Source organism: Polypterus senegalus, chromosome 17 (assembly GCF_016835505.1).
Source record: "Polypterus senegalus isolate Bchr_013 chromosome 17, ASM1683550v1, whole genome shotgun sequence".
Taxonomy (NCBI): domain Eukaryota; kingdom Metazoa; phylum Chordata; class Cladistia; order Polypteriformes; family Polypteridae; genus Polypterus; species Polypterus senegalus.
In genome coordinates, this window is record NC_053170.1 from 24807012 (window position 1) to 24819158 (window position 12147).

General features: G+C 39.5%; 1 protein-coding gene across 3 annotated transcripts in view; it reads left to right on the top strand.

Moving 5' to 3' along the window:
- The window catches only part of LOC120517079 (peptide methionine sulfoxide reductase MsrA-like), a 178140-nt gene that overhangs the window by 139973 nt on the left and 26020 nt on the right, over positions 1-12147 (top strand). For all 3 annotated transcript variants that reach the window (XM_039739166.1, XM_039739168.1, XM_039739167.1), the window contains one exon: positions 5314-5420. In XM_039739166.1, the coding sequence (XP_039595100.1) occupies positions 5314-5420 (107 nt within the window). The remainder of the gene's footprint in view (positions 1-5313; positions 5421-12147) is intronic.

A 12147-nucleotide genomic window follows, 5' to 3' on the forward strand; every position in this document is an offset into this window, starting at 1 on the left:
ATTTTACGTTATTTTTAAAATGCCTCAAGCCGGGTATTTTGCTAGTCATATATATTAATTGGTACACAAGTGATTATGATTGGAATTATATTTTAGCTAAATAGCATTTTTATATGGTTTCTTCCATCCATCAATCTTTTTTTAATCTAACATTAGCCATGTTATGATTAATATTTTATTTAATTTTTCCTGACTTTCTGTGTGACGTGTGAGTCCCTGTCTTGTACCCCAAAACACGAGTCTCAGTACTTTAGCAAAACCAACTTTATTCCCCTTGAAATATGAACAGCACGGTTATTTATTGTAGCAGGACCTACCATTTCCTATACATGGACACAGCAATCAGGCAGGGTTGTGGCCAGGTTAGTGGCCAAGTAATGCTGTCCCCTATTTTTATAATGTTCCTTGCAACACCGATCGACGGCAAACACTTATAACTTGACCGTGATCGACTCGGATCTGCTTTAGCTACGATCCGCTACAGAAGTGGGAGCCCGTGGTTGCCCCGGTAACTGATAAACTGTCTTCCACAGACGTGGCGATTGCCCTTCGGCATGCTCTTCGAGGTGTCGTCCCATAGGTGTGAGTCCCAAAAGAGTTTAGAAACCCAAGAAAATAAACTTGGCACCTTTTCCAGGATTTTTTCACTTTGTAGAATCAATTACTTATCTGCTTTTTTAAAGAATTAGTTTTTAGTTTTTTGTTTTTTTTTATCTTTTAGGTGCCATTTTGTTAGATAATTAGTGCTGCCATTTTGTGGAGTCCATGCTGATCATTGCCATGAAAATTCCTTTCCTGATGCACTGCGATTGTATGACAATGGCATCATCATACGTAATGGAATATAAAAGTCATCTCGCACAGCCCCAGCTCATCTGAGATTGGATAAACTTGATTCTTATGGCATTCCCTTTGTGGTTCCAGTCATTTCAAATTCAGCAATGAACTGTTGACTTTAATTTTAGTTTGCATTCTGTGGTTTGTCGAGTTTCTTTCTGACATTTTTTGACTACATTCTTTCTCCAGGTCCTCGCATTAAAAATTTCTTGACTTCCATTTTTCACTCATTACAAGCCAGTTCAGAGTCATAAGAGCAGTTAAAGACGAATTGTTTAACAAGCAAAGGATCGTGATCAGAGGACTAATAGAGAGAGATCATCACACCTAAAATGTAACCACAAACTATTATCAAAAATGTAAGGCAAAAGTCAGTAAACAAGAAGAGATTAATGAAAGTAAATGTTAAAGTTTTTAATTGTTATCCATAACACTCTGGTGAATGTAGTTCTGACATTGCAATCTTTATACCATTGTGCCAATTACATAATTTGCGCAAACTCCCAGACTGCTCTTTGTAGCAACCACGGACACAAAATGGCTGCCACAACATAAAATGGTGATGACTGGCAATAAACAATAGTAAGCATGAACCATTTAGAAATTAGTAATATAAATATTGAAATGAATAAAATATAAATACAAGGAGAAAAAAATGTTGAGTCTACTGACAGGAACCAGCCCTGGAAAGACTGCCATGACATTTCACACTTGGAAAAGTTGTGTGTTATCACATTGATATCTCCATTTGGCAGGGTGCAAATTGTATCTTGGCTTTTTAGGTACTCAGCCCTAATCATTTTAAGAGTGGGAGTTGAACAGATTTTGTGACTAAATAAAAAAGATTGTTGAGGTATACTGTTGGTCATCAAAGAGTGACCTCATTTTCTTGTCACTTTGAGCACTTTTCACATTATAAAAGTGCCAGTCTGCAACTTGCCATTCACACTGACAGGTAATGAATGTCTAGCAATATTTTATAATAACAGGGACATAGCTGCCATCACCTTCATAGGTAATGTATATATAGAAATACTATGTAAAATACATTACTCTATGTAATGTAATTTAAATATGTTTCTATGTAAACATTGGAAAATTCCATTTTTGTTCCTTAACTATATTATATTTTCAGTAATTGCCAGAAGCACTAATGATTCACTTTGCTTGACAAGCCAAAAAATAAAAAACCTGACCTGAAAGGTGGCTTACAAGGGCAGATCGGTCCTTTAGTGAGGAAAGGCTGGCAGCAATTCCTTGACAGGTGTCACAGTTGATCAGGTCCTACTTCTTCTTCAAGAACTGATCTTTCAGAGAAAATCAATGTAGGAACCACTTGTGCCTGATGGTGTCATGGAATGCAGCACAGAACAATTCAGTTCAAAGGGAAAAAATGATAAAACTAACCGTTTCAGTGTAAAAACAGATCTTAGTATAAATACATTTTTCACATTAAAGTCACACATTTAATAGATGGAGTCAAATAGAGGAATGAAATGACTGAAATAGTATGCTATTTCTAATCTAGGGCTGGCATTTTCTCTGGCAGATGTTCTTTCCCCTTTCCTTCAGAATGGAACAAAAACTTATGTGTCTTGTGTCACAAACTTGACAAAGAGCCATAGCAAGGTTTGGGGAAGCCACCCATATATTGTTTCCTGGCTGCAAAATTGAATAAATTGATGTACTGAAGTGTGCAGATCAGGGTCCTTAACAGAACTGATGGGATAGAGGAAAGGTGGTGGATTTTAAAGGCCAGTATAGGAAGTGACCTCAAAAAGGGTCGGCACCAGAAGGGTCTTCATCCATAGGCTCAGGCCCGGTAGTGACATCAGAGGGGCCAGAACCAGAATTAATGCCATCAGGGCCAGGCGGAATTTCCTGTGAACGGTCTGCAGAAAGGCGAGAAAAAGAGTCAGTGCATTCGGCTACCTCCTGGTCTGGTTCAGAATTACTTTAATTAAAGCCCTTTAGCTGCCTCCCATGCTCAAGTGTGTGACACTTGTTACCAAGCTAAATTTGTTTTGAATGAATAATGGAATCAGGAAAAGCAACAAGACATACAGTATAAACTAGCCATGGTCGAAACTGCTTTGAGCCACAGATAAAAAGTTTAATATAAACCAGGTCTGTTCAATTACTGATGCCATTTGCTTTCTTAGAAAGGTGGAAGGACCCATGTGAGAGCAAAGCCTGTCACCAAAGGATAGAAAAGGTGGGCTACTGTGTGACTGCTGCAGTCCAGTAAAGGAATTAAAAAAAAGAACTGGAGGGGGCCACATTACTCTTACATGGTGGGAAGGCAGTGACAGAAGAGAATGTAAAGTATTTCACAACCACGAGTAGAGGGTGGTGAACTGTAAGTGCCAAAATAACACAATCTTCAGAAACAAGGGAAGCATCCCTGGCAAAGCCCAAATGAGGAAGACCTTGAACACCTAGAGATGGGCCAACCCTCACTTTCTCAATAGGGGGCCCATGTGGGTTAGCCCAAATTGATATATACTTGGGCCAGCCCATGTGGGGTTCATAAGGTAAACTATATGCATATCCTGGGACACCCATAATAGCAGAAGTGCTGATTGCCAGGATAGGCTCTACTTGCTTATATTCTCTCAGAGCCAGATATGATGCACAAAAAAACAAAGATCTGGGGAACACTCACTAAAATGTCTGTAGTGAAAATCCACCACAGGAAAGGCTCTGCTCACAGGCTTTCTTCCTAAAACCCCACTCCCAATTTCCTTCCGTCCATGCATTTTAAATGTTCAGGGTTGCAGTGTGTCATAGACCGACAGATAGATAGATAGATAGATAGATAGATAGATAGATAGATGGATGTTTATTTGTCCCCAGAAGCTCTAGAAATACATAAATAGGTAGATAAGTAAATATCCATCCATCCATTTTTCAACATGCTGAATCCGAACACAGGGGTCTGCTGGAGCCAATCCCAGCCAACACAGGGCAAGAACCAATCCTGGGCAGGGTGCCAACCCACCACAGGACACACACAAACACACACTAGGGCCAATTTAGAATCGCCAATCCACCTAACCTGCATGTCTTTGGATTGTGGGAGGAAACCAGAGCACCCGGAGGAAATCCACACAGACACGGGGAGAACACGCAGCGAGGACCCGGGAAGCGAACCCGGGTCTCCTAACTGCAAGGCAGCAGCGCTACCACTGCGCCACCGTGCCACCCAGATAAGTAAATAACTAAAGAAATATACACACACTTTGGCCTGAACAAAGAAGTAAATTAAAAAGAATGAAAATTTCTGACTTGGCTATTATCGTTTCTATTAGACAAATATGTAAAGTATCTATGGATAGACTTTGACAGAGCAAAAGAATATATATATATATATATATATATATATATATATATATATATATATATATATATATACATACACTAGAGATCTTTAATTAAATAGTAAATGACGTATGCAAAATTTGTGAGAAATGCTTCCATATAGTAAATGTACGCTTCTCTTTTTGTGTAAGTGGCATACAGAATTTCTATGCAAATTCAATTTTCCGCAAATAGTTTTGCTCATCTCTAACTGTTAATATTCATCCTTTTCAATTTCTTTAAATTAATTTAATTACATAAGCAATCTCTCTTAAACGATAAAGATAACTATAAACTAATGAAGATGACTGTTAAGATTATGTTATAAGATTTCTCCTTGCATATGTTCAAAGCAGACTTACTCATGCTCAGTCAGACTGATACAAAGTAGCATCTTATAAGTCACATATTTTTAGAATTAACAGATGTTTTTGTTAAATGGAAAAAAAAATCTGTGTTTCAGTTTGTAAAAGTACATCAGAATAGCTTCTGAAACTTAAATTGTTGAGTTCTAAAGGGATCTTTAGATTTGGCAACTCTGTTTATTAGTGATTAATTACACAGAACGAAGCAAAATTTGAATTTGATGAAATATCAGGTTTTTGATGTCCTGTATAATTGCTGAACTTGGTGTCATATTGTTTTACAATAATTGGTGAGGAACATTAACTGTTGTGTATGTGAAAATGGCCTTGTACCTGCAGTAGGATCAAAACTTTGGAGGGCAACCCATTAGCCAAGACTGGTTAGCAAGATTAAAAATCATTTTAGGTGAAAATCATGTAATCTTCAAAACAGTAGGAAACAGTGAAAAAAAAAAGACTTCAGTTGTCGTTCATTGTCCTTCAGATGCAGGGTGCAGGTGTCTGAGAATTACAATCAGATATGATGCTCTTATTATCTTTGACACTGTATATTATAGGCCACCTTTGAAGTCAGTTACTGTGTCTCTATCTTTGATCTTTTGTGTCTTGCTGTAGATGCAGTTTTTATTTCTAGGTTGAGGCCAAACAGCAGAATGAAATGATCTTAATATGGAATTTGCTGTGTGCTGATTAAAATGGCATTTGCGGTATTGGTTAAAAAATATTAACTTTTTGGAGTTTGTTGTTTCAGGTATGAGGCAGGGTAAAGATGTGGGAACACAGTATCGATCTGTTATTTATACCTACATACCTTACCAGCTGGAAATGGCCCTGAAAAGCAAAGAAGTATACCAAAAGGTAAGTGCTTCTTGTGAAGTGGCTTCATTCAACAACACATGTATAGTGTGAAACAGACACATAAAACGGTTTGGGGCACATCCATTACCTTGCATAATGAAAATAAATCAAAAAGGAAAATGATCTTTTGACAAAGATGAGGCTGTGATCTTTTCAGACAGGAGTCTGATATTGAACTCTCTCAAAGGTGGCTGAGTTGCTGGTCATATGGGTTTCAGGCAGGAAGGGGCGGATCCAGGAGATTGGACAATGGAAATGATGTCAGAGGTGGAACAGCTGTCAATCTTCCATTCTTCAGAGGGAGGAAGAGAGACGGCTTTAGCACGCAGAAGAGACAAACCCCTGGTTCAGTAAAGAACTACCATCCGCAGAGCCTTTAAGCTGTCTCCCAAGCGCACATGCGGGACAATAGCTTGTGAAGTATTTTATTTTAGTGTCAGTTTATTTAGATTGTGACAAAGAAGAATGTCATTTTTCATGCCACTGTGTGTAGCCATGCTGTTTTGCAGCCCCAAAGTTTCTGGGATCAATTTGTGGCTAGGTAAACTCACCAGCTACTTTATGGCCCTATACATTTGAAGTGTTACTGTGTTCTGTGCAATGATAGTGTCAAATCCGTAGCCCCTGTCATGATGAGCTCCAGTCTAGTCCCAGCACTACTCCATCATGAAAAAAAAAATGATTCAGACAATGAATAATGGGAAGAATGGCATGTTAGCATTGTTAAAGCTCACACACATACCTGATTAAGAGAAGGAAAAAGTATGTAACATGGACACACAAGGAACCTTAATTACAAAGCACATGAAATGAATATTCAGTAATTGAATGTTTTCTTTCTTCTGCTCTGTTTTCTTTGTTTTTTGAAGTGATCATAAAAATGCCATATTTTTTCATTTATTGTTTTACCCATGCCCAAGTTTGTACTTTTTTAGTTGTCTGTCTGGAAGGCTGTCATGTTCTTCTACATAAGGCGTGAAGTCTGGATTAAACACCAGACACTCAGGATGGAGAAGCAGAAAGCTGCCTTTTTTTACAAGTGGTAACAACTATAGTCAAGTAGCAATGAGAGACATGCAGAATTTATTTTTTAAAAAGACCACAGACATTATCTATTTATCCATTATTTATCCATGCATTCAGTGAACTCCTGTGTCTCTACAGAGAATCCTTGGGTACCACTGGTTTGTGTAGAACGAGTGGTTGCTAATGGTGTCTCGAATGAGGCACATTACCTGTATTGCAAGAGAGCCATCAGTTTTAGCACTCCCAAGGATGATCCAGCTGAGAACCGAAGCGGCTGGACCAGGCCAAGGGAACGCCCACGTAACACTTGGCTGCGGCATATACATGGTCATTTTCAGAAAGTGGGTCTGGTATGCGTGTCTGCCTGGGGGATTGCCAAGTTGGATGTCAGGTCAGGTTGGGGAGCATACACTGGTACAGCACGTCGTGTGGTGGGTGCGACAACATGCTGTACTAGTGCTTGCTCCCCAACCTGACCTGACATCCATTTTCTAACCCACTTATCCACTACAGGTATGGGCAGCCAATATTCTATCCTGATGGGGCACATTCAAGCGCACACCCACCTGTGTTCACCTGTGCCATTTTAGAATCATCAATTAACCTACTGAAAGTGAATGGAGCACTAGGAAAATAAAGCCATGCAGACACGTGGAGATTGTTCAGACTTCACCGAATGTGCCTGGCTACAATGCCAGGACTCCAAAGTTCACATATAGTGTCACATATTTTGTAATTCTGTATTGCTTCCAGAGCGCTGCTGCCTCGCAGTAAGGAGTCCTGGGTTCGCTTTCCGGGTCCTCCCTGCATAGAGTTTGCATGTTCTCCCCATATCTGTGTGGGTTTCCTCCGGGTGCTCCGGTTTCCTCCCACAGTTCAAAGACATGCAGGTTAGGTGCATTGGCGTTCCTAAATTGTCCCTAGTGTGTAGTTGTGTGGTGTGTGTGTGTGTGTGTGTGCCCTGCGGTGGGCTGGCACCCTGCATTGTTTCCTGCCTTGCGCCCTGTGTTGGCTGGGATTGGCTCCAGCAGACCCCCGTGACCATGTAGTTAGGATATAGCGGGTTGGATAATAGATGGATGGGTGGATGTATTGCTTCCAGTGAGAACAAAAAATGATGTGGACTTGCTTGTTTACAAAGAACATAAATTGAAAAGGGCACTTATTTTGGGCAGATGCTTGATAATGTTTGAATAATTATGAATATCATTGGTAGGTATCCAGTGACACAGATGGTGACTTGAACATGCAACCGCAGCATAGCCTTTGTAAACAATAAAGGAGGTGAAAAGCGAGAAATCTAAACAAATCCACAACATAAAATGGAAAACAGTACCTCATTTACTTAATAGAAGAGAGGAAAATGGACATTTTATTTATCACAGCCTGGTGCTTCTGTAACAACAATATAATGGGAAAACAAAGTCTGGTGCAGGCTGAGATAAAGCACCAATTATGTCATCAGTGTGCCACCTGAATTTTAAAACTTGCACGCAATATCCAATATTGTAGTAGCGTGACTTAGAGATTATTGGTTAAAGTTGTTACAGCAGGAAACAATACTGACACACATTTAAAAATGTAAAAGAAATGCAGTTCTAACAGGGAGGGGTGTTTCTAAGTTAATACATTGCATTGTAATTGTATGTTTTTTATGGTTAAATGAAGTGGATTCAGCAAGTATTCAAACAACTTCAACTTCTGCACACGTTATTGTGTTGTAGGTTTCATTTATACCTCCTCTCAAGCTCTGTTAGATTGGATGGGTATCATCTCTCAACTGCCATCGTCTGGTCTTTCTACAGATTTTCTGTGGGCTTTTAGTCCTGGCTTTGGCTGGGCTACTCAAGAACAGTCAGAGACTTGTCCCAAAGCCACTCCAGTATTGTCTTCATTTTATGATTTGGGACATTGTTGTGCTTAAAGATGAACTGTCACACCAGTACAAAGTCACATGCACTCCGGAGCAGGTTCTCTTCAAAGACCTCTCAGTATTTGGCTGCATTTATTCTTCCCTGACTTCTGACTAGTGACCCTGTCCTGCTGCTGAGAAGCACCACATAGTATGATGCTACTACCACCATCCTTCACAGTAGGGATGGTATTTGGCAGGTGATGAGCAGACATAGTGCTTGGAGTTCTGCCCAAACAATTCAGTTTTGATCTCATCAGACCAGAGCTTCCTCTTTTTTTTCTCAGAGTCCTTTTAATGCTGCATGGCAAGAGTCCCTTCCGTCGATCCACTCTACCGTAAACGTCTAATTGATGGAGTACTGCTGAGATCAGATAGGTTCTCCCATCTCAGCAGAGGACTTCTGAAGTTCTGTTAGAGTGACAGTTGACAGCCCTTCTTGCCTGGTTGCTGAGTTTGACTCGATGATCCACTCTGGGAAGAGTCCTGGTAGATCCTATGTGCTTCTCTTTTTTTAAAGCATTTTATTGAATTTATTAAAAGAAAATAACGTTTCATACAAGCAAGTCAAATTTTACAAAACTAAGTTCACATCAGATCGACCACCACCCATGAGAAAGAGAGCTAGGCCAAGAGAGCAAGACTGTAATAGTAGGATAAATAAAAATAATTTAAGAAGATAAGGAAAGAGAATCCACTTCCTCAATTTAAATGCTTTTTCTAAAATGTTATTGATTAGAACCTGCCAGGTTTTAAAAAAGTTTTGTACAGATCCTCTAAGTGAGAATTGGATTTTTTTCCAATTTCAAATACCATAGAACATCAGTTATCCTCTGACTTAAGCGAGGTGGGTTAGGATTCTTCCAGTTGAGCAAGATAAGACTATGAGCCAATAGTGAAGTAAAGGCGATTACAGTTTTGTTTGTCCTTCTCCCCTTTAAGCCCCTCTGGGAGCCCACCAAACACAGCTGTTAATGGATTAGGAGGGACTGTGACACCAAGGTTGTCTGAAAGGCATTTAAAGATTTTGGTCCAGAATGATATTAATTTGGTGCAGGCCCAAAACATGTGGCCCAGTGAGGCTAGGGCTCGATTGCAACGTTTGCAGTTTGGATCCAATCTAAAATCAGATCAATTTTAAATGAGACAGATGTGCTTGATATATAATTTTAAGTTGAATAATTGTATGCTTTGTGCATATGGAGCTCGAGTGAATTCTGTACATTGCTGCCTACCACTACTTTTCTGAAATGTTGAGTAAGAGGTCCTTTTCCTACTGTACTCTTTGTAAGGGAGGGACTTTAAAATGTTTTTTATATTATAGACATTCTGTCTGAGTCCTTCAGTCTGATCGTTATTTTTTATAGAAATAGATGTGAGGTGAGAGAAATTGGGCAAGTTTTGTTTAGCAAAGTTTCTAATTTGAAGGTAGTGAAAAGCAAGGTGTTGCTGGAAAGTTAAATTTGGAGTGTAATTGTTCGTAGCATGTTAAGACATTGTCTGTGTACAGATCTCATAAGTGATTTAATCCCAAATGCTTTCCAGACATTAAAAACTGTGTATGTTTGACAGGGTGGAAAAAGGTGGTTGTTGTGCAAAGGTGCCACAGATAAAAGCTTGTCTTTCTTGAAATTCTTCCTACATTGGTTCCATATTCTGAGTGAATGAAGCACAATTGGGTTGTTAGTATATTGACTTGTATACGACTTGTATTTTGTGGGGTACAAAGCAAGGAATATAGTGAAGTGCTTCTATTTCACCACTGTTGACGTCACTGTGCTACTTGGAGCAATCAAAGATTTAGAAATGGCTTTATACCTTTGCCTTGATCTGTTTCTCTTCACAATTTGATCGTGGAGGTCTACAGGGAGTTCCTTGAACTTCATGGATTAGCTTTCGTTCTGACATGCAATGTGAATTGTGGAACCTCACATACACAGGTGTGTGCCTTTCTAAATGATTTCAAATAAATTTAATTTACCACTGGTGGACTGCCCGTAAGGTCTAGTCACATCTCAAGATTAATTAAAGCAAACAGGATGTACCCGACCGCAATTTGGAGTGTCACAGCAAAGGGTCTAAATATTTATATGAATGAGACATTTCAGTTCTTAATGTTTAATGAATTTGCAAACCTTTCTGAAAATGCATTTTCAGTTTAGCATCATGGGTTATTGAATGTAGATTGATGGGCAAACATGGAAAATTTATCCATTTATTCAATAAAGAGTGCAGAACATGAAAGACTTCCTGAATTCACTGTAAGATGTCTGCTTTTCAGTATCCTTCTCTTCTCAATCTTTTTCATACATTCATACATTAGTACCATTCTCCAACCTGCTTAACACCATACATGGCCATTGAGGACTGCAAGCAGCACTGGGTTCAAAGCAGTAAACAACTCCCTACAGGGCACCAGTCTTAACATTAACATTAACCACTCTAACGTTAAGAATCAAATACTTTTAGATCTTAAGTATCATCTGCGCATTGCCCAAAGATAAGCTTACTACTGTATATTTGTGAGTTTCATAATTAAAATATTACTGTATATGCCTGGTAAATGCAATTTTCAAGCATGATTTAAAATTCTCCTGCAGTTATCCTTTAATCACATCTTTCTGCAATACTTCTGTTCCAGATTAGTTGTGAATACCAGCCACAATAATATACTGTACAGGACCCTCCATAATGTCTGAGACAAAGGCACATTTCTTCCTTGATTTTCCCCTCTGATCCTCAGTTTAAAATTGCAAATCAGACAATGCAGACGTTGTGATCAAAGTGCACATTACAGGCTTTCATTTAAGGGTATTTACATATATTTCAGTCACACCATGAAGAAAAGACAACACTTTTTCTGTGTGAACCCCCCATTTAGGATACCATAATGTTTGGGACAATTGACATCACAGGTATTTGTGATTCCTCAGGTGGGTTTCATTGCTTCATAAGAAACCTTGGCTTGTTTCTACCCTTTGGAGTCTGTAGTTGTCATTGTTCAACTTGAGGACAAGAGCTGTGCCAGTGAAAGTCAAAGAAGCCATTATGAGGTTGAAAAACAAGAATAAAACCATTAGAGGCCTAAATAAACTCTCTGGAATATCATGAAAAAGAAAGAAAGAACACGCTGGTGAGCTCAGTAATTGCAAAGGGGCTGGGAGGCCAAGGAAGACCTCCACTGCTGATGACAGAAGAATCCTCACTATGGTAAAGAAAAAGCCCCAAATGTCTGTCTGACAGACCAGACACAGTTCTCAGGGGGCTGATGTGGATGTGTCAGAGACGACGATCAGCAGAAGACTTCATGAACACAGAGGCCACACTGCAAGATGAAAACAACTAGTTAGCCATAAAAACGGGATGGCCAGATTACAGTTTATGAAAAGGGCTTAAAAGAGCCTGCAGAATTCTGAAAAAAGGGTCTTGTGAAGGAACAAGACAAAGATGAACCTGCAACAGAGTGATGGCAAGAGGCAAAGTGTGGAGATCAAAAGGATCTGCCCGAGATCCAAAGCAGACCACCTCATCTGTTAAACATGGTGCTGGGGGTGTTATGGCTTGGGCATGTATGGGCTGCCACAGGGCCTGGCAATGAATTCTGAGGTGTAGAGAAATATCTGATCTGCTCAAGGTCCAGTCAGTGCCTCCAAACGCACTGGGCTGCTTCATCCTACAACAAGATGATGATCCAAACACACTGCTGAGGCAATACAGGAGTTTTTCAAAGCTAAAAAATAGAAAATTCTTGAAAGGCCAAGCCAATCACCTGATTTAAATCTAATTGAG